Raw genomic sequence first — 24077 nt, 5'->3', positions numbered from 1 at the left:
CACTACATAACATTAATATGGAATTACTTCAACATCATCTATCGAAACAACAAAGACATATATCGTATAACACGATCTACAACAACTCTCTACATCCCCGCACTCTTCAACAACTCATACGGTTCTTTTGTGAGATCACATCAAATACCCACAACTCAACAACCTACCAAGAAACTTAAAACACAGATAACTACAGAACATTAAAACACGAACTCTGGAAAATACACCAACAAAGTTAATATACCATTGACACTAATAAACACATCACAAATCACCAGCATCCAATGCCTACATCCCATTCAAAAACAGTAACAACAACAAAAATAGTGAGGGATAATCCCACTCTCTTCATAAAAGCTAACCCGAGCTTCGAAGTAGGTGGGATTAATTCGTCTCACTCATTCACACGTAATCCTCATAATCAAAGACTGCAAATTATGTTACAAAACAGTCAGTAAGGTGTATTATAATAATAACGAAGATACAGATATTAAAAAAAATATATATATATATATTATTATTATCATTATTATTATTGCACGTGCACCTCCATGGAGCCGTAAGACTCATCGAGGGAGACCCAAACTATCAACACAATATCTATCTATCATATCTCTTCTTGAACTCATTGAGATGAAGTACTCATAAATGAGTCAGGTAATCCATTCCATTTATTTATCACTCTACAAGCTAAAAATCTACTCCTCACACACTTGCAAACCACACTTTTACCCAACTTCCAGGGATGACCTCTTGTTCTATCCCCTCTAGCCAAGTGCTGAAACATTTCCCCTGCATCAATCCGATAATATCCTTTAAGTAACTTAAATACTTCTGTCATACACCCCCCCCTTTCGCTTATTAGCCAACTTTTGCATTCCACAAGTCCTCAATCTGTCCTCATAGGGAGTATTCCACAGATTACTTACCGTCTTGTTTACTCGCTTCTGGAGCCTCTCCAGCACTTCCTCATTCCAAAACAACCCAGATGACCAGACCTGAGCACAGTAATCCAGATGTGGTCGTATCAAGTCTTTATAAGGAGGAATGATTACTTCGTTATCTCTGCTTGTTAGTGTATTCTTCAATAACGAAGTAACTCTGTGAGCTATCCTGGCTACTTTAGCAATGTGCCCTCTAAACTTCAGCTCTCTGCATAGTGCTATCTCCAGATCCCTGGATTCATCAACTTCCTGGAGTACAGCTCCCTCAATGTGGTGCACAGCTTGTATTGTAATCTTTATATCCCAAAATGCATATCTTTACACTTTTCCACGTTAAATTGATATCCGTTTTGTTTTTCCCATAATTTCAGACTGTTTAAGTCATCCTGCAAGCGCCCCTCACCACCTTGATTAATAATTACCCTACCCAACTTTGCACGATCAGTAAACAACCGAATAGTTCCCTTCAAATTATTTCCTGTATCATTTATGTACCAATTAAACATCAGTAGTCCAAGCACAGTACCCAGCGGCGCACCATTAGTCACATGCCTTTTCCTGGATTCTGCTCCTCCATATACTACTTTTTAATATCTTTCCAGCAACCATTATTTCATACATATCACTAGTTTCCTATCCATCTCTATTTGTTGAAATTTGCGTTACACAGTTTCATGTGGTATCCTGTCAAACTCCTTTTCAAAATTCAGCAGTATCATTGTGTAGTCATTCCCTTTATCCAACTCAACTGTCCCTTTCTTATAAAAAGTTAATAGATTACGAAGGCATGGCCCACCCTTCACGAAGCCATATTGTGCTTCATAGAGTATCATATTCTTATTCAGCCATTGTTGAATTTTCTTTATGACCAACTTTTCCAGCTTTTGCCACCATTCCTGAGATACTGATTGGTCTGTAATTTGCTACCACAGACTTAGAACCTCGTTTATGCAAAGGAATTATTTTGCCCTCCTTTTACTCTCTTTGGACTTTGCCAGAGTTGATACTTAAATTAAATCAACTGCATCGCCATTTCCCATGCACATTCTCTTTAAACGAGAGACGACATCCCATCCAATCTCTGAGTATTTGTATTCAGATTCTGCAATATTGTAAGTACTTCCAATTCATCAATCTCTGGTTTTACATCAGTCCCTGTCATCTCTGCCATAACAATATCTCCACTTGGATGATATATTCTTGCAAAATGGTCACTCAGAAGTTCAACAATTTTGTCTGTCTCTGTTACCTCTCTACCATCTGCACTGATTAAAGTCATCCTTACATGGTCATTCTTCCTCGTACTTGCCACATAACGAAAAAAAAAACCTCTTTGGGATTTCCTATTTGCCTGCTTGGCTAATTTCTTCTCGTAGTATGATTTCCTTCCTTACTATGCTGGTCACGTTTCTTGCTTGACCCTTGTACTGATCATGAGTTAGCTGGTAATAACCCATCTTCTTATATATCCTCCATTACATTTTTTTTTTATTTTGCATCTCATGCTTCCTTCAGATACCCCTTGACTACATACACTATGAACATCCTTCCCTTGTAGATCTTGATGCCATGGTACTGCTTCCAGCTGCCTCCAAAGTATATCATGGTCACCTGACTTGTAGTTCCACACAGACCATATTAATATAATAATTTCGAAGCGGTCTGACCGAGGGTATATTCAGTTTTTGGTACCTGCTACGATTACAAAGGAAGGTTTTATTATAAAATAAAAGTATGTATCAGTATGCACATATTGTAATTTGTGCATTCCGATGTGTAATAATAGATACCTATTTTAATATGTGCATGAAAAATTTGAAAATTAGACTAGAAAATTTGTTTATTAATGACAAAGAAATCCGTACAAGTTGTAGAAAAAAAAAGAGAGAATTATTTTCGCGTGTTTGTGTGTGTTTGCTTATTGAGAATTAATATTAACATAATATATTTTTATAATAAGTTGAAAAAATTATGATCAGTGATGTTCATATTTTTAGGTTAATTTAACGTTTTGCAAAATGCGTAGGTATAAATCTCTCTCTCTCTCTCTATCTCTATGTCTGCCTGTTACACCTGATATTCCTAGTCTCTGGAACAACAGATTTTATTGAAATTCAGTATTACAATATAGGAATATGGCAATATTCTGATATCCTTTAATTTCCCCAAAACCTTTGGGCGCAAAGGTTTCTAAATGTTTTGGCACTTTTGTCAAAACATTTAGAAATCGAGTTTCGAGCTTTCCATCCATCCAGAAACGAGTTATGGTTCCTTTCTTGCCAAATGGAATGTAATAAAATATGGTATTTAGCATGTGTACTGAAATGTATCACTCAAATCAATTTTAGTTTCAGTAGCACCATTTCTATTGGAGTAGGTGAAATTACAGCAGAATTTCAGAAGGCTGAGTCCACACCGTACAATGTCTGTAAATTGCGTTTGTAAATCTCCGGTTAATTTCATTTCATTTTTGCGCGATGAAAAATTCTCCAGCCAGAGCAGTATGGAATCGCTAATTTACCTTCATTTGTAAAAACTTTATAAAGTTTTTTTTTTAAATTTGAATACCATCTTACTGTAGATAGCTGTAGCTGTGTATGCTCGCGATTGCTCTAAAGAGATGCTATTTTTTTATAGGAATTTAATGAAATTTGTTATTCAGAATCTGTGCTGAATTTTATTTGGTCTTCTCGATTTTCGTTTGGACAAAATCGATTTAATGTGAATAGGCCCAAGAATGCATATCTAACAGTATTCAAGCCCAAAATTGTTCCCATAATTTCTTGCTTGGTGAGTGTTGGTTACTAATAAATACTCCCATTTTTTTCTTGCTTTATCTTAATTTAAATACTAAGATATACAAGATGTAAAGCCAGAATGGCTTCAATTTCGCCAATTAAGTAATACTGATCTGTGAAATTGAAGTGGTTATTTTGTTATAAAAATATCCCTCATTTTTATAACCAATGAGAAGATAATCTTTGGCGTCGGAGTTGACTTGTACAACCAAACTGAAGTTTTTTGCGCTATATCTTAGTATTATAGTTATGCATTTATCGATAGTTCACTTATGATGAATATAATACTCTGACATTGAATTGCTACTGGTTAAAACCTCTCTGTTTAATAAAACAGAGAGTTTTTGTCCTCTTAGGTTTCTGCCTAGTCTCTGGGGAGAACTAACAGTTCGAGACAACTGTTAGGCCAGTGAAGTCAATGCATTAACAAAAAAAAAAAAAAAAAAAAAGAAAAGAAAAGTCGACTATACGGGCTACTGGGTGATTGTGTTTTCGATAGTGCAAGCCATTGCCCATTTCGAAGGTTATATTCTCATAAAATCTCTGGTAAAATTTTGTAATGGATATAAAAAGATTTGCTTCTTCTTCCCGTATTAGACAATTGTTTGCCTGTAACATTTTCAAGGGTTTAAAAAATATCCAGCCCATCTCCTCCTGGGTCTTCCTCTGATCGGTGTCTCTGTGGTTTATATTTCCAGGCAATGTTTGGCCATCTGTCCTCATTCATTCTTTCTACAGTTCTTTGTATAGTTTGTGATGTCTTCTGTTATGTTAATTATGGATAACTGTTTTCTTATTTCTTCATTTCTTATCTTTTATAGCCTGCGAGTCTTGGGAACTTCATTTCTGCAGCTTCCATTTTTTTTTATTATCTCGTTCTCCTCAAGTTCATGTTTCACTGCCATATTACAGAATTGGCTTGGCTATTGTTTTATACTGTTTTCTTTGGGTTTTCCCAGACGTCTGTTTACTGAAGTGTCTGTTCGAAGTTCCAATGACTGCTAGGAATTTTTGCTTTTTCTATGCAATATCGATTTCTCCATTGGGGCTTATGTAGTTTCTTAGATATTTAAATTTGTTCACTTGTCCTGTTACTTTGTTGTGGATGACTAGTTTGTATCTTTTAATTTCTTTAGCTTGAAATACTAAGATTTCGTTTGATTTATTGAGATCTTCATGTCATACTGTTCTGTTGTTTTGTTCAATATGTGTAGATTTTTCTGTAATTGGTCTTCATTTTCAGCAAAAATAGCTTGATAACAGCACAAAATAATTTAATAAAGAAATATTATCAATCTTTAATATCCTCATTAAGTATTAATTTTAATGTTGAAAGTTTATTTTTTTTTATTTATTTATTTTTTTCACTTGGTTAATCCTTTTCCAAGTGTGACACACTTGGATAAAGGATTAAATTAAATTTATTATATTAATTTTAATGTTTCTAAAGAATAAAAAAAGTCAAATTCACATGGGAAAGTAGACGAGAGTACTAACAGTACTATCTCTTTGAAATTATAATAAAAAATTTTTAACTTTTTTTTATTCCACAAAGGGAGTAGGCGGAATTCTTTTATCCCAAAATGACTTTCGGAATTCAATAGGCAGCTAGTCGCCGCCTTTAGTCATTTGCGATAGTTGAATTTATAGATACGGTTTATTTTGAACAGTGGGAAGAGAGTACGACAGCACCTGCTGTCATCTCGTAATCTTATGTCCAAATTTGCATTGTTATCTGTAGACAGTATGGATTCCGAGTTTAAGGGCGATGTTTTCTGTATCAAACATCGGCTACCTCTCGTTCAACTGAAAAAAAAAAAAAAAGGAGTCCTCTAGCTGGCGACCAGAATTGAACCCATAATTGGGCTTTCTTCTGGAATTGTAGCATTACAATCAGAAAAGTTGCCAAAAATTTACGCAGGCACAGGAAATTAGATAATTATTGTGATAACGTCGGCAATTTTCATCAGCGATTTAGACTTAACATTAGGAGAGTTATAGGTGTGATGTGAACATGTTATACGTCTGTTGGCTGAATCTTTTGCGAGATAGTTTTTTTCTTTCTTTATAATTGTTAATTAAACAGAATTTTTTTAACAGTGAAAACGTGAAACTTGCCAAGAAAGAATACGAAATTCATATGTATTTTGAATGAGATTCATTAGACAAAAGACGAATTACTGTCACTATTATCTAAATTTGACTTGCAGTATTTGTGAGTATTTTTTTAAAATTCTTTGAAAATATTGTCATATATATTAAATGACAGACTTCTTAAATTTTTGTATCATTATATGCCAATATAATTGTGTTGTGTACTAATAAAAAGTTCAAGGAAACGACGAAATGTGTTGTGATGCGGCACTTATTTCTCTCACCAGTTTCAAAGTTGTATTACGTTGAAACCTGTCTTGTCCACTGCTCTGCCGTTACAGCCAGATTAAAACCGTCAAAATCCAGCACAGTAAAGAACTTTGATTATAAAGTTTATTGAAATGGCATTTTCTTTTATTTACTGAAGTGCTTTTAAAATAGTTGAATTGAGTTAACTTAATGACAGCTTTCGATTAGTTTATAAATATATCCCCTCCTTTTTTTTTGTTCACTAATATGCACTCTTTTCAAAGGGATAGTTGACTCCTCATGAAACCGTTCCTGCATACATCAAATCTTTTCAATGATGACATCTAACATAGATTTGAAACATAACTTACCTTGGGGCTGTATCATTCAGAAGTGCCACTAGATGGCGTAAGTACTTTTCACAATGAACAACGATATTGAGATCGACTTGATCGATAGAAACTCCGACAGAGTCAAAAACATAGTCGAGTAAGACGCTCCATTTAATCTGCAGAAGAAAAAAAAAACAAACGTTAAGGTCATCCTTAAAAGAAGGAACATGCACGTGCTTAACACTGGGAAAGAGATTAGACAGAACGCGCTACACATTTACAACGCTTCGGTGATTCCAAGTTACCAACTCACTGATTATTTTATCTCCTATATTAGAAATTACAAATGCTATTGCTGTTCGTAAAAGAAACTGTTTTCCATACGATAACAGGACTGTATTTTTTTTCTCTAAATTTTCTAGTTCAAGTACACGCACGCTTTAATAGATGAATAATGGTCACTTACCTCTGGCACCATTTCTTCCAGCATCGAAACGTTCACCTTATTAAAAACAAAATCGTCATCAAGAGGATTTGTGTCGTTTGAAGCTTCATATGCCTCCTCTTGCGTCAGCTAGGATTAAACCAAATATATTTTAGTGCATATAACGTATTCGAATATTCTATTTTGCCAAAAAGGAAATAATCGCTTTTTGATTATACTTTTTCTGTTATTACAAACCCAGTTTTAAAACTTACAGTTTTTAGTGTTGTATATCATCTCTCACATCCTGAGCGATAACATTACTTTCAAGAGAATTAGAATAAGAATTTTTAAAAAAAAACCTACAGCAATTAATACAGATATAATAGGATTATCTTAAATAATAAGTATTATGACTTTGCTTCTCAAGCAAATTACACTTCGAGAACTATTGAACTTGTGTAAGATACTGTAAAGATTAAAGTGAAAAAAAAGGAGGGAGGGAGAATATTAAGTAATTAAAGACAAAGAAAAGTTAAATATAATCTAAGATTTTTAATGGAGTATGTTCGGCATTTAGCGTCACGGAATGCAGTGAATGAACGTGGTTTTAATTAGCGTTTTTCATTTAAGAATATGTGTGTGTGGTAAGTGAGTGCCCGCTGGAACCTGTACGATATATATATATATATATATATATATATATATATATATTATATACTTATTGGTAATCAGGTTCTGTATGAACAAACAGCACTAACAGTTGTTTCTATCGAATGTTAACGACATCCTTTGTCAATATGATTTCAAGACTTAGTGCACATTATAAAGTCAAATATATATGTGCATATATGCATATCATTTTCTAATGCTACTCAATTATTAGCTTAGAGTCAAATCTATGTTGTATATATGCATATCATTTTCTAATGCTACTCAATTATTAGCTTAGAGCTCTCTTAGGTTCATCAACTGCTATTCAAACATAGACACTTGTTTGTCTGTATTTAGCACAGTTACTGTCCAAGTTGAAGATTTTGCTCGCATAAACGTGTTCACATGATCAAACAAGAGATTCAACGTTGACTTCTAAGGCCAGGAGAGGCCATTCTAGGCCTAAATCATTGATAGGCATGATAATAATGATGACATGATCAAAAAAATATTTTGTCACTTCAGTAACTCCTAGTAATTTAAAAAGAAAGTTTACGAGAGAAATAGTTATTGAGCGATAGCCGATTAAATAAGATACTAACATGAAACTTTATCTAATTAATAATGGGATCATATTATTTCTAGTATAAGTTCGACTAGAACGTCAGTCTAAAGATTTTGTATTTTCGCTAAATTATATTTTTGTGTGGACCATTTTTTAAACGGGAAAATGAACTGATAGTTGAAACGGAAAGAAAGTCCAGAATGTCAGAAAAGTTCTGAAATGCAGTTCTGAAAGGTTCTTGGTCTCGATCATAGACGGCAACACTATCGGCAAGATTTTTTTTTCTAAGTTAGTATATTTGTCATAAGCATCCATGTGAAATTGCAAGTCATTCTATCAAGTAGTTTGTTTTACACAGCTGTCTGAAGTGTTGTCTGTGTCCCTTAAAATGGATAAAATTGAGTATCGTGCGGAAATAAAATTCCTTGTAAAAGAAAGTTTAACGCCAAAAGAAATTCATTCGAAGTTCATAAAAGTTTATAGGCACTCTTCTCCTTCGTTTTCGACAATTAAGAAATGGGCTGCCGAGTTTAAACGTGGCCGTACCAGCCAGTTGAAGGACGTCCAAAAAGTGTAACAAAGCCAGAAATCATTGATCAAGTGCACGATATGGTATTAGATGATCGGCGAGTCAAATTGAGTGAAATTGATGAGACTATAGGCATTTCAAGAACATGTAGGATATACTTTACATGAAAAATTGCAAATGAAAAAGCTTTGCGGCAAGATGGGTGCGGCGCTTGCTCACAGCAGATCAAAAATGCACTCGCATGAAAATCTCTGAACAGTGCTTGAAGCGTTTTAACGAGAATAAAACTGATTTTGTGCATCGAATAACATCAATTTATTATTATTAATGACACTTGGATTCACCGTTACACACCAGAATCCAAACAGCAGTCAAAACAGTGGACAGAAGCCTGTTGTTCAGTGCCAAAGAAGACAAAGTCGGTTCCATCAGCAGGAAAGATCATGGCATCGGTATTTTGAGATGCTAAAGTTTGTTTATTAATTATCTTGAAACGGGTATAACAATAACCCGGGAATATTATTCCGATTTTTAATGTGACCAGAAAAACGTGAGAAACAATCCAGTTTGCAGAAGAAAAAAATCATCTTTCATCAGGACAATGCACCTGCTCACAAAGGTGTTTTGGCAATGGGAAAATTAAGAGATCTGCGCTATGAATTGTTGGAACATCCACCCTATTCCCCAGATTTGGCTCCTAACTTCTTTCTTTCCCAAAACTAAAAATCTTCCTAGGTGGTCAGCGTTTTTCTTCGAATCAAGAAGTGATTGCAGCTGATATTTTGCAAATCTTACTGAGAACCACTACATGGACGGGATAATGACGCTCGAGCATCGCTGGAATAAATGCATTAGTCTTAAGGGAGATTATGTTGAAAACTAAAAATAATTTTGAAATTATAAATTCGTTTTTTCATTGTAAGGTTTAGAATTTTTGAGAGCACCCTCGTACATAAAAATAAATAATATAATAATGAAAGAAACTGTAGGGAAAGCAGCAGTATATCAACATGGATGTCTCACGAAGTGGCAAGCACTTTAAAAATAATGTGATATCTTAACAATATAAAACAATAAAATTATAGGATGGACACACGCTGAACTAAACTGCTGTGTGGAAACAGCTTGCGAAATATTGAACACCTCTCAACACAATGGAAAAATTAGCTGGAAAACGCAAGCAATGAAGGGAAACATACGCCTTGCAGCCTTAACTACTTCGAGACACATGAATAATTAGCTGCACTCTTTTACTCACCTCCCTTTATTCCTTCATACTTGCATGTATATCTTCGCTGTGTTACCAGAAAACCCTGAACTGTCTAGGATCTTTTGCTGTAAAAATTAGTTTCTTCATTCTTTTAAATGTTCTAATTTCAATAGTCATTTGAAATTTTTTTTGATTTTTTATTTAATTTGGCTGTCAAAAATCTTGATTCTTCGCCAGTCAGATTCTGGCAGCAAGTGATGCAATAGCGCTGACTATCGGCAATAGTCTCTCACAAATTGTTTTGGGCTAGGAGAATATCAAACAACCATATCCACTCTGAATGCTTAACATACACTGCTTGGAAAGAAGTCAACGGACACCTCCATGAGCAAGGCGCATCGTGCCATACAGCAAGTTACGTGTTTGCAGCTGGTATGTGATGCTCCCAATTCAGCGCAGCTGTCTTCGGGTGAAATGGCTGCGAGAAGGGAACTGATAGAGTTTGAAAGAGGCGTTGTGATAGGATGCTATGTTTCATGTCTATCTGTTCGGCAAACTCTTGACAAATTGGGCCATGTTATGTTAACAGTCAGTGATACTATACTGAGATGGAAGCGCAGAGAGTTCACTGCAAGTACTACGTGCAGTAGACGACTCATCACACTCATCGGCACGTTGAATGCGGAGTTCTCGGCATCAACTGGAAAATAAATCTTCACAAAATCATTCAAAACCAAGGCTTACAACATGGGTTTTCATGGTAGAAACGCAATATGAAAGCCACACATTATTCAAACCACCATGGAGAGTCGTCTTCAACTCCAAAGAGCGTGCACAGTGGGACGTGGAAGCTTGAATAACTGTGTTATGGAGCGACGATTCAGGCTACACCCGAGCAGATGGACAGGTGTGGGTATGGCGGATGCCCGGTGATCGTCTCTTACCAAAGTGCGTTACCCAACTATGAAATTTGCAACGAACATTGAACTCCAAGAGGTAATTGAACATTCTGCACAATGCAATGCTTCCTGGGGCATTTCTACGGAAATGAAAAGTTGTCTCTTTCAGCATGACAATGTACCGTGTCATAAGGCTGCTGTAACTGCACGGTTTGTGGAATTGAACAGGTCTCCAAACTGGCTTCCGAAGAGTCGTGATCTCAACCGTATTGAATATCTGTGGTATGAAGTGGAGCGTCGGGTGATGTCAAAGGATGCTCGCCAAACAACAGTTTAGGACCTCATTACATGCGTCCAGGAAGAATGGTCCAAAAATTGCCATTGATCGCTATCGTACTTGTCGCTTATGTAAAGGATGCCCTGTAGGATTGCTGCAGTCATTGCAGCGAAAGGAGGTTCTAAATCTTATTAAGGTGGGCGCCATAGCTATTTGTTCCTCATATTATGATGTCCGTTGACTTCTTTCCAAGCAGTATAGACTGTCACACACACACACACACACACACAAGATAAGCTGAAAACCTATAGCACGTTAACAACGTTGCTTATTTACACTATTAAATATTATTTTTCAAACCCTTCAGGTCTTCCATAAACAGAGTAGAAATTTGGACGGATATGAAAATCATCTACTACTATTTAAAAACGTCATTTTCAATCTGTTTAATGTTGCTAACAAAGTCATCATCATCATAACACTAATTACGGGTATAGACCATATTGGTCTGTTCCAGTCTCATTATCCATCCAATATCCTTTTTTGAGGTCTACCCTGCCTTCTCTTTCCAATTGACTTATATTTTAGTATTTGTTTAGGATGTCGGGTGTTGGCATTGGTTTACATGTTCAATCCATTTTTGTTTATAATTGTTTGATTTTGTTTTTAGTTCGTTTAAAATGTCTTCGTTCCTTTTTTGATCTAATAATGTGTGTTTTGCAGTTCTTCTCATAAATCTCATTTCACTTGTTTTTATTCTTTGTTTATCTTGCTTGTCTATTGCCCAAATTTCACTGCCATATAATAATGTGGACACTGCTAAAGTTTGTATATTTTCAAGCGTGTTCCTTTTTGTACTATATTTGGGTTGAGTGTTCTATTTATCAGGCCTATAATCTGTAAAAATTTTGAAGTTTCTAATTTTATGTCTTTTTCTCCTTCATATGATATCCCTCCCCCCCCAAGATAACTGAAAGTATTTATCTGTTCTATTATTTTATTATTAATAACTATTTTGCTTCTAACTGGAGTTTGTCCACAAAATGCCATTGTTTAGTTTCATCTATGGAAATTTTCATTCCAAACTGTTCTACTATAATGTTTAAATTATATGTTGCTCTTTGTAAATTGTCTTCCTTATCTGATATTATTACCTGATCATCTGAAAATAATAGCGCATTTATTTTGTTATTCCAGGAAATTTATTGATTGTTTAAGGTTCATTAATGTAAATATTGAAAAGTGTTGGAGACAGAGGACATCCCTGTCTTACTCCTGGGTTTATAAATTTTTTTCAGACAACTTTTCATTTATCTTATTTTTATTTCATTATCTTTATATATATTCATTATTGCACGTAGTAAAATATTAAGTATACTTATTCTTTGAAATACATCAAACAGTATATATCTTTTTACTTTGTCAAATGCTTTTTCGTAATCTATAAACAAAAGATGAGTTTACAAATTAAATTCTCTTCTTTTTTCTATAAGTAGTTTTAAACAGAAAGCTGCATGCATTGCAGAGCGTCTTTTCTAAATCCATTTTGACATTCTAATAATATATTCTCACTGTATATTTTTAGTTTTTCATTAAGTATTCTACTATATATTTTTAGCATGTATTGAATAAACTAATATCTCTGTAGTCAGCAGGTTTTGTTTTATCTCCTTTTTTAAATAGTGGTATTACTATGTTTGTATTCCATTCTATTGGTATTTGTCCATTTGTATATATTTCATTTAAAAATTTTAGTAATCTTTGATGAAATTTTTTTCCAACAAATTTATACAGTTCGGAATTTATCCCATCTTCCCCTGCTGATTTGCCATTTTTTTATTTTATTTAGGTTGTCCTTTAATTCTTTCATTGTTATCATATCATTTAAGTAAATTTTGTAAATTTCTGGTGTAATTATTTTTGATGCGAGTATTATCCGTCCAAAGATCTGTAAAGTAATCCAAGAATTCCTATACATCTATTTCACAATTTATATTCGCAATTTTTTTTATATCTGCATTCATGTGTTTTAGTATTTTGTACGCACTGGGTCTTATTTTGTATATATGGCATTTTCTAGATATGATACAAATTTTTCTCGGCTTTCTCTGTGTCTCTTTCTGGTTTCTCTTTTGGCTATTGCTCTTCGTTTTTATATTCAATTTCATCCTCTTGTTTTTTGCTGCTTAACCATCTTTTAAAAGCCAGCTTTTTATTTTCAATTATTGTTTTTATTTCATTGTCCCATATATGTAATTTTTTTATTTTTGTGATATTTTTTGTGTGTTCCTAGACTTTCATATGCTGTTGATGCGATAATTTCTTTTATATTATTCCATTCTTTCTCAATGTCTTCATTTTCTTGTAATTTTTCCAAGTAGTTATTAATCCTCTATTGGTATAAATTTCTTATACTTGAATCATTTAGTACTTTCTTACTTTGTAATTAGATTTTGTTTCTCTAGTTTGTTTATTTTTTGTATTTTTTGTAGCCAGTTTGGTGGAAATCTTAGTTTTGCCTGAATAGTGATCTGTGTCAATTTCTAGCCCTCTTCTAACTTTAACGTCTAGGAAGAGGTTTGCTGCTTTTTCATTTCTATAAAGTAGTCTATTATTGAGTTTTGTCCTCTTGCACACCACGTATGTTTATGTATATTTTTATGTTTGTAAAATGTATTCATTATTTTTAAATTATTATATATTGTATAATCAATGAGTCACTTTCCATTTTTGTTTACTGTTGATTCTCCAAATTTTTGTATATTGTTAATTTTTTTCATTCCTATTCTGGCATTAAGATCTCTGGCTATAATTATATGGTCTGTTTTATTTAATTTTTCATATATTCCTTGTAACGCTTTGTAAAAGTAATCGTTTTCTTCTTCTTTTCCTTCTTCAGGGGCATACACTCCAACAACTGTTAAATTTTCTTTATTTAATTTTAATCGCACTTCTAATATTCTTACATTCCAGTATGTATAATGAGTTATGTTTGCTTTAATTGATTTATGGATCCGAATCATTACACCAGCTTTTGCATGTATTTGTTTGTCCACTCCACTATATATGATATCGTAGTTAGCTATTTCTTTTGTTCCTTTAAGTTTCTTTTTTGTTTCTGTTAGAACTGCAATTTCTGTATTTTCGTCATTTAAAATTTTATCTAATTATTCTTCTTTATGTGCTATGCTTCTAATGTTCCATGTAGCATATTTCACCACATTTTTCATTTTCCAAAGTTTCTTAACCTTTTCCAGTTTGCGGTCGTTTTCCATGTTTTCTGTCGGTTTGGACTTCGTTGAGACTTGAAAATAATATGTGTTTCCCTATGCCAAGTGACTAGCATCACGATAGGTATCCTATTGGTGAGGCTGCCACTGCTAATTTATGATTAATGATTAAAATCTGATAAAAATAATTAATTGTTGCTGTCGCTCTGTGATTAAAAGATCACAGATAGGTGACATTTTAGCATGTGTTAAGAAAAACATTTCATGAATCTCATAAATGTACATGAGACAAATAACTTTCATTTTAGGTTGAGAAGTTTCCCTATTACTTAAAGCCTAGCAAAAATAATAATACCAAAGAATACGAGTAAACAGGAGTTTAAACAAAATAAGCTTCTCCTTCTGAACTGAAAACGTTTATTTTACGTGTAGCCATGTGATTACCATTACCGATTCTCTTCAGTTGGCGCATAGTTCAGTGAGATACGGGTCGGGAACAGTCTTCATTAAATGTTTCCGTCAATTGCTGCACACAGGAAGTTCTGTTTGTCCGCATAAGCCTTCTCAGGCAACAGCAATATCCTTTCTGACAGACTGTTTTAAACCACAGTTACGCCTCTCAGACAAGCAATGTGGGTTATTTTCCCACTGACTGTCCGGAATATCTCATCTGTTGAAAAACCAGTCAGTTCTGCTGTTTTCAAAATCGTGGCTTCAGCCAGACGGGCACCCACAATAAGTGCTTTTATCGAACTCTGAAAGATCATTTGTTTTTTCCCCATTGTAATTGGTAGTATTGGCGATTAGTGATCAGAAACGAACTTAAATAGTTGCCTAGAACATGTGGTGAAGCACGTGTATTTTGCATATTCGCTGCGCAAAAGTGATGTTTACGTATATCAGCATGAAGGATTCTAAATTCAGTGGCCCATACCAAGCTTCTTCAAAAATCAAAAACATCTGAGTGACTCTGAGTTATTTGAAAATATTTGACTTTGAACCAGTTTCTAGTATTACGTGTACCTTACCTTGACCTGATTTTCTTGCTTATGGTTAGTGCGTTTTTCCGAATGTAAGCATGTATTTCTACACATATAACACAAATATTACTGTTAGATGTACAGATCGAAATATGATGTAACAGATTTCGGTGAATCCAAGTTCATTTTCATTATTTTTAATTTTCAATGATAAATTTACATGTTTTTCAAATTTAATAGTTAGCATATGTTAATAGTTATATTTAATAATTATCATTCTTAAGTAATCATGATTCTTATGCTTAAAGATCTGACAAATATAAACAGGATAAATCATTTGTTAATTAAAAGATAATTATGAAGGTGTTTAAGAAAATTAAAGCCTTACAGAACAAAAAAAAAATTCAAATGATTAGATTAATCCGTGTGTTGGATATTAAGAATGAATGTCGTGATATTTATTTAAGTGTTCAAGGGGAAGGCAGGAGGATCGTATTTTGAAGCATCACCTGCTTTATCCTTGTACTCACTCATAAGGGGAGGAGGAAGGCATGCTCACATCGCATATTAGAACTGCGTGTTATTCAAACAGTCAGCCTAAACCGAATCAGAGATCCTAGTAAATTTCTTCCTGAGAGGCATGATTAACCTTTTTGTCTTCTACAGTATTTGATGCATGTTCTCGTAACCTGAATCTCATTGAATGACCTCTATAAATCCAACGCGCTGAAGTTAAGCAACAAGAGCTCGCATCACCAAAAGCTGCAATAGTGGATCGTCAGGCGTTGTTAGTACAGTACAGTGGAACCTCGATTGTCGAACTTAATTCGTTCCCGACGGCTGTTTGGAAACCGAACTGTTCGAAAACTGAAACCATTTTCCCATAAGAATTAATGTAAAATGGATTAATCCGTTCCCGAACCCCAGATGACTGTTTATTTAAACCTTTCCAACAGTACTTCATACATAAGATCGTATACAAACATAATGAAAATGCATAAAAAGAATAAACGCAATAAATAAATAAAATAATAACGAAAATTTAACTTCACTTTAACTATACATACGGAGGAGAGTTGGAGGATGGCGTAAGTGGAAGGAGGGCGTAAGGGGAGTCCCCTTCCAAAAAAACATTACTTATTTTTTATTTTATTTTATTTTTTTGTTTATTTATTTTTGAGTATTGTACATATCGTTGATTTCGCCATACCGAACTGCATAGCAAGATTCGAGACACGAACGCCATTTTCATGTTTGGATTCGATTTCTTTTTTCATCTCTATCGTGGTTGTAAGAACTTTTCTTTTCGCTTTGCTGCTATCACTATTCTTCTGCGGTCCCATGGTGGCTTAATTAATAATAATTTATGGAAAAAAAAGCACAAAGAAAAATCAACAAAACTCACTGCAAATTCGAGCAAATGTCTGCACTTAACGAAGGCAGCCGCGTAACTGACGCTTTCCCGCCTTACGGCTCAGCACGCGTAGCACGTGGTTGCCGTTTGCCTGTTCGGGAACCGAAATTCTGTTCGGAAACCGGGGCGTTTTTTGTTCGGAAGATATGTTCGGGAACCGAATAGTTCGAGAACAGAGGCGTTCGACAACCGAAGTTCCACTGTATTTGCAATCATCGAAGAATCAGTTATTTGCATAGTTTTATATTACACAATTAACGTCCTGCTTTCAAACAGTGAGTAAGGCAGAACTCCAAAAACTTTTAGTTTCCACTTCGAACAGAATGTATATATTTCTCCAGCCGCGGGATAAACCAATGAAAATTACTTACATGGGAACATTTTACTTAAAGAGAGAGGAAAATTACAATGAATAATACAGCAGTAAACTTACATTGGCAAAGGCCACTTCAAATTCTATAAGGTTTTCTACGTCTTTGCGAGCCGTATGTTCGTCAGCACCCAACAACCTCACAGTTTCTGCTATTAACTCACGATACAATCTCAGATACCGAGCGTATTCTGGATCTGTGTTGTTTATGTAGTACTGGGTATTGAGAATAGGAGCGCCAGAATATACCTGCGAAGAAAGCAATTAGAACATCAGCAAATATATTTCAGGTGACTTAGTATTGGTAAGTTGGGATACGCTCTGCAGTACTTACCGTGATATGAAAAAGATGTGCAACATAAACTGGAATTCACAGTTAATATAAAATACTTTCTGTTCTATAATTGTAGGGCGATAATTCTGTTTTCGAATTTTCTCCCTTCGGATGTTTAGGAGGTCTCTCATCATGAATGGTTTCCTCTTTGAAAACCACTCTCACGTTGTTTGTCTTCTAGACTTGACATTTCAACAACAAGTCATTGGTGAAAAAAAAATGATAAAACAGTACGTAATAATGCAGCACTCTAATATTGCTTCAGATCTTCTATAACGGATTAAGAAATTCTCTCCTCTAAAGAGCCGTATGCTTTAGAGCAGGGGTGTCCAACCTTTTAGCTTCCCTGGGCCACATTGGAAGAAGACGAGTTGTTTTGGGCCACACATAAAATACACTAACGATAGCTGATGAGCAAAAAAACGTAGAATGTATAGTTAACATATTTAAGTAATTTAAACTTCATTAATTCGTGAATTTTTTATTATAAAAGTAAAAGACAAGACAGCAACATGAAATTAGTGAGATGTTTGACATTGTTTTTGAGACACTAATGCTTCGATATTTGGTTCGATGGAGGTAGTTGCAATTCTCAGTGAGTTGCAATTCTCAAGGTGCTAATCAGATATTTTAGTTCTAGTTTTATTCTTCGTGTGCTTTATCCTTGAAAATAGCTGCTCACAAATATAGGTGCTTCCAAATAGCGATGACATGAATAAGGCATGATTGTGAAGCGAGGGATATTTTTCTCTGGGAAGATATAGCTTATAGAAGTCCAGTAAAGAGACATGATTAAATGTTTCTTTAAGTTGAATGTCCGATTGTAGCTCTATGCATTCCATTTGAAAATTGGCAGGTAATATGTTTATGTCGACTCCATGAAAAAATGGAGTCGCAAACATATCAAAAGATTGATGTTTTTTCCGGAAATCTTGAAACCTCTTCTCAAATTCCTGGATCAAATAGAAAAGCAAGGCTGCATATTTTTCGTTGTTCACAGGACCGTGTTTAGCCAACGTGTCGAAATGCATAAAATTGTTTGCCTTAATTTGAGATTGCCATAGTTTTTCAGTTTCATTTCGAACGCTCTTATAGTTTGAAACATTGTATTGATCAGTTTGTTTTCACTTTCAAGACGCATGTTTAACTAATTTAAATGAGCGGTCAAGTCTACTAAAAATGTCAAATCTGTGAGCCAGTTTTCATCGTCAAGTTCTGGCACAAATTTTGTTTTTGATTCCATAAACGACTTGATTTCATTTCGCAAATCATAAAATCTTTTCAACATTTTACCTCGACTTAACCATCTTACTTCCGAAAAATAATTTATGTCCCCATAGTCAGCATCCATAAATTTAAGGAATTCCTGGAATTGGCGATGATTCAATCCCTTGGCCCTTATGCAATTGCATCGTCTTCTATTAATTTTACAAGTCCATCTCTTTTACCTATCATCGCCGGGGCGCCATCAGTAGCTATACCAGATATGTTCACAATGGACAAAGAAAATCGCTTTAACGTATTTTTCACTGCTTCGTATAAATCTTTTGATTTAGTTTTGTCTTTTAATGGCACTAAAGAAGCCATTTCTTCAGTGATATTATATTCGTCATCAATACCTCTAATAAAAATTGCCAATTGAGCTGTATTAGTAGCATCAGTACTTTCGTCTATCGCAAAAGCATAAAATTTAAAATTAGCAGCTCTACTCTCCAAACCTTTTTCGACAGATTTTCCTATTTCATCAATTCGCCTGGCTATAGTCTGGTGAGACAAACTGATTTTAGAAAAATCCCATTTTTTATCAGGGCAATTTATATCTGCCACGCTTTCCATACATTGCTTAATAAACTCACCATCGGCATACGGTTTTGATTTTTTTTTTTTTTTTGCTATCAAGTTTGCAACCACATAACTAGCTTTTACGATAGAATCCGCTTCAGTTGTTATTTTTTTTTAAAAAAACTTTGTTGAGATGATAGACTTTTTTCAATTCCGCTATTTTGTCTTTACGACGCATACCTTGATATGCTCTAAATTTCGCAGTATGTTTTTGCGTGTAATGCCTTTTCAAATTGTAGTCTTTGAAAACTGGCGCAAATTCTCTACAAATTAAGCAGATTGCCTTAGTATTTGCCTCTCAAAAAACTAGTCGTCTGTCCACTTTTCGTTGAACAATCTTCTTCCTTCTATAATTTTTCTTTTTTTTTTTTTTTTTGGTTCGGTTTTCTTTTGAGACGCTGTGGAAACCATGTTGGAATTAAAAAAAAAATAGATTGAAAATTAGAAAGCTAGGTTTAATAATCACCAAATTTTTACTACTAAAAAATTACTCGCCAAGTCGCAACAAACACACTTAACGTCTGCACCTTTCTTCGGTGTCAACTCGACTGTTTACAATTGCACATTGAAAGCCGTACCAGCGTACCCATGGCGCACATAGAGAGACATCTATTGCGTGTTAAAAGTAGGAAGCAAGAGCGCTAGCGCTATTTATTATGTCGAGAAGTAACTACTCGCATGGGCGGCAATTTTAATAAATACAATTATTTGAGAATGATTTTATGAATCTCTCATTGCTAAAGAACGTGTTAAATTCAAAAGTTCGTTGCTTATAAATTAATAGCATGATAAAATTGTATTTGTAGTATTATTAATGGTATTTTTTAGTCACAATCATAAAGTTTGTAAGTTTACGATTTTTTGTTGGGCCGCATTCATAGCCGTCCTGGGCCGCGAGTTGGACAAGCCGGCTTTAGAGTGAAAAATGAAAAAATTATGACCGCTCGTTTAAAAAAACTAGTAATGGTACAATATTAGAGCTATTAGATTCTTTCATTTGGAAAATATGATGACAAACTGACTTCTTGCTTTCTGTTTCGAAGGTCGAAATATTTCTTTCGTGGAAACAAAATAAATAAGAATCAGAAGTTTCTGAAAGGGATGGAATTATGACAAAATACGTAGCGTGGATCATGCTTTTACTTGATATTGCACTATTTATTTATTTATTTTTCTTTCATTAGCTTTTCAGTGTTCCCACTAACCTCACAGCACTATTACAATCATATTGGTGCTCTTCAGAACCAGAAAGTGTCACAAGTTCACTGCCCTTTAGCAACCGAAATTGTTCTTTGCAAAAAAAAAAAAAAAAAAATCTTACTAAATAAATGCTTAAAAAGATCAAAGTGCTGTATTTACTGCAAGTGCTATTCTGATGATTCAGAATAGCACTTATATATATATAATTCTTATATTTTGTCGACAGATGGCACCACTAGTCTTTGACTAAAATAAGCGAAGAAATTAGCATCCTTATTGCTTCTATCAAGGCAGTAAGGATGATCAATTTACCTATACAACTGCGTATCGGAATTAAAAACATGATTTTGTATTTATTTTACAGTGAGAAATATCTTATTTTAACAAAATTACCAATCGCTGATTCAATTCATAAAAATAGTTCTTTGAACCTTACAGTTACAATATGTTGAGAACTATTTGATAAATATGTATGACGATAGAGAAATCCTGATCTTTCCACTTTTCACTAATCTGAACAGAGTAGATCATAACAGCTTCCGGTTGAAGGGACACTTTCTGTTCGGTCTTTACATCTAAAACTGGCCTGATTTTCCGACTGGGTAGTGAATCCCCTCTTTAACCACCAGGTTGTAGGTAAAAATCCCGCACTGGACCTGGATGTTTGTGATTGCCTTTAAGCGCTAGATGAATTTCATGATTTCAACACCGCCTAAAGTGAAACCACCGTCCCGCTTATTAGAGACCTGAAGAAGCTAAAGTTTGGTCTCTAGAGCATGGTTTCCAGAGCAGATTATAAATGAATAAAAAGCACAGTAAGGAATGAAACCAGCAGCTATCTTATTTTCAGGTGACAGTAAAGTTGACATAAAAAATAAGATGTATTGGTACAACTAGTAATTTAAATTTTGTTGGTATTTTGAAACGACACTTATTTCCTCATGTGATTATTTAAACAAATGTCAATTAAAAATGACTTCGTTTAAATGCTTTAATCTGAGATTGAGGTCTTTCTCCTTTAAGCATTGCATATTTAAAAACAAACATATATAAATTATTAAAAATAAAAGTTCACAAATATCCATTATTACTTTATACGAAGTAGGAAAAAATCGAGTGTTCACAGTAATAAAATATAGTGCAATATCATGAGTTATCATACTATTGCACAAAGATTTGAACTCTAGCCAGGAAGCTGTATGTTCGTCTTAGTCCTTTTGATTGAGGTACCCGAATTATGACAGTATTTCATGCTTGAAACAATGAAATTAAAGGCTTCATCTTTGCCATTAAGTTCTTAGAAGAAGAATGGACTCTACTCGAAAGTGTATCTATGACTTAACCTAATATCAAATTCACACATTCCTTTTTTCCTGTTTGGCATAAAATAGCGAAAGATATTTCTTTCCTTTATGAACAAACTATCATGTTAAAACTTTATACGTTCTTTTCTTGAGTAGAATTGTAATATTTGTTTATCGCTAAAGAATTATCTTGCGATTTTATTTTTAAAAACCGAGAAGCTTTCTGAAGGCTTCCAATGGGAAGGGTAGAGCAAAGAAACAGAATGACACTTCTGGTTCTTGACAATTCAAGTTGCACCACAAGAACCAGAATAGCATTTCTAGTTCTTGTGATACAAAAACAAGCCAACCCTTAAATCAGTGTAATTGCGTTGATATCAACCAAATACCAAAGCTTTCATTTTCTTTCCGGGAAAAATTAAAAGTAAGCTGATACCTAATTTGCATCATATTTATATTGATATATTTAAGTAACTTTTTAAATCTCTTTTGCTATTATTTTTAACATGAAATTTTTAACATTTTTAACATGAAATGTTTAACATTTTTAACATGAAATTTAAAATGAAAAACAAAGATTTTTTTTATGAGAGTTGTAGATTATGGTGTCAAAACTGGACGTTGGTGTCTCTATATGGACTTGCTGTTTTCCCTCATAAATTTATTAGTTTCCATTTGAGATGTTATGTCATAGTAATGCTACTGAAAAACTTTCCTAATACCATTACTTTACGAAAATATTTGTGTCTCTGGAAGATAGAATGTCATATTTTATTTGGGTGCAGTTATCGGGATTACCTTGGCTTAGTTAGAAATTACTTTGGCTCTTTTCCAGTAGAAATGTTTCAGATTTTGTCGATGATGTATGTAAGAATGCTTTGGTTTTCATTGAAAAGGGAGTTAATTCCAAGCGAAGGTTATTTATTTATTTATTTTTTGTTCCACTGGCAAATTCATCTTAATTTAGACCTTCGTCATCCTTCCCATATGCATATAAGTCAGTATGAATGTAAAAAAAGAGGATTTTCGTCATCATCTATGTTATCTTATGGCCCACATTGCAAAATAAATAGATAAATGAGCCAAGTATAATATACTACACTAATGAAGCTGAAAATAAAGGAATTGTGTGCTCTTACCTCATTTAAAAATGATCATTTTAAGCCTATAGCCTCTTAGTGATAAGCAATATATAAGGGTTGATCGGATAATATGATTGAGGCTTATATGTATTTATAAAAATTTATATTTCATACGTGTAATTTCAAGCAATTACCGTGTTTATAAATAAATTTATAAATTTTATGAAATGTATAAATTTATTTAATTTAGCAATTTTTTTTTTTTTTTGTAAATTTATTTAACAAATAACTAAATATACGTTAGATGGCAGATGCATTTTATCCTAGTGTAACATCACCGCTATGCGTATCGAAGAAATGCTATGGTATCTCCGGACTTAAGTTCCCGGTTTGCTTAACTCCCTATACGACACTGATGTATATTCTGTGGTCAAAATATTGCAAATCCACCAGCAGTAGCCCACAAAAATGACAAGTGGAAGAGATCTGCTATAAGTAGGTAAGAGCTTTTCTCCAGGAGCAAAATATGCATTCAAGTGTGTACGATAATGGTTAAAGATCAAGACTGCAGTGACTTCGAAAGGAGAGAGAGAGAGAGAGAGATGAGAGTGAAAGCCAGAGCAAATAGTAAGTTTATTTTGGAAACTTTTCTTTCTGTGGTGGCCACGTTCAAACGTGTTTCAGCTTTATCTAGGATGGAGTAATAATAAAAAAAGAACAACAACAAATCAAGGTTGGTCATTAGCAGAAACAGCTGATCGATGCCAGCCTATAAGAACAAGATCAATATGCTATAATTGGCTAAAACAGCATAGTACAGCCAAAGAGTGTAAGAAACAGTATTTGAATCTTCATTGTTCTCCTGTTATGCCTCACTGTTCCCGGTGATGAACGCCAAGTGCTGACCATTCAAAATATTTTCAGCAGCTGTGGTAGGCAAAGGAAAATTAATATTGGATACCGGGGACTGAGGAACGCTTACATGGAGTGTTGAATCCTGATTCTATTTATTTCATACTGACTGAAGGTATGAAGCCAGACCCATTATGCTCCATCACTGCAATGCATGACAGTGAAGTCTTGAAGAACCAAAATGACATCCTTATCTGAACGGGTGAAAGTTTGCTTCAACATTGCAGTTATCTTTTGATTTGTATTTGCAATCTTTGGTACATGGCCCCCGAACTTCAACTTCCTATCTACTAACACCCCAAGATCCCTAGCTTCATCAGTTTCTTCTAGCCTAATCCCACCAATATAATACGACATTGGATATCTAATCACGCCGAAGTGCATGCCTTTACATTTACTGACAATGAAATGACATCCATTTTCCCATGCCCACA

General features: G+C 34.2%; 1 protein-coding gene across 1 annotated transcript in view; it reads right to left on the bottom strand.

Moving 5' to 3' along the window:
- Nucleotides 1-24077, bottom strand: part of LOC150105390 (neprilysin-1-like) — a 236076-nt gene that overhangs the window by 68678 nt on the left and 143321 nt on the right. Inside the window, exons 8-10 of the mRNA XM_090393948.1 lie at nucleotides 17033-17218; nucleotides 6884-6991; nucleotides 6457-6593 (exon numbers count right to left, since the gene is read on the bottom strand). Of these exons, the coding sequence (XP_090250074.1) occupies nucleotides 6457-6593; nucleotides 6884-6991; nucleotides 17033-17218 (431 nt within the window). The remainder of the gene's footprint in view (nucleotides 1-6456; nucleotides 6594-6883; nucleotides 6992-17032; nucleotides 17219-24077) is intronic.

The sequence above is a fragment of the Typopeltis vanoorti genome, chromosome 6, assembly GCF_054136105.1.
Source record: "Typopeltis vanoorti isolate ZY-2024b chromosome 6, IOZ_Tvanoo_1.0, whole genome shotgun sequence".
Lineage (NCBI taxonomy): Eukaryota > Metazoa > Arthropoda > Arachnida > Uropygi > Thelyphonidae > Typopeltis > Typopeltis vanoorti.
Note: the sequence above shows the minus strand (reverse complement) of the source record. Positions and strands in the feature narration are given on the sequence as shown.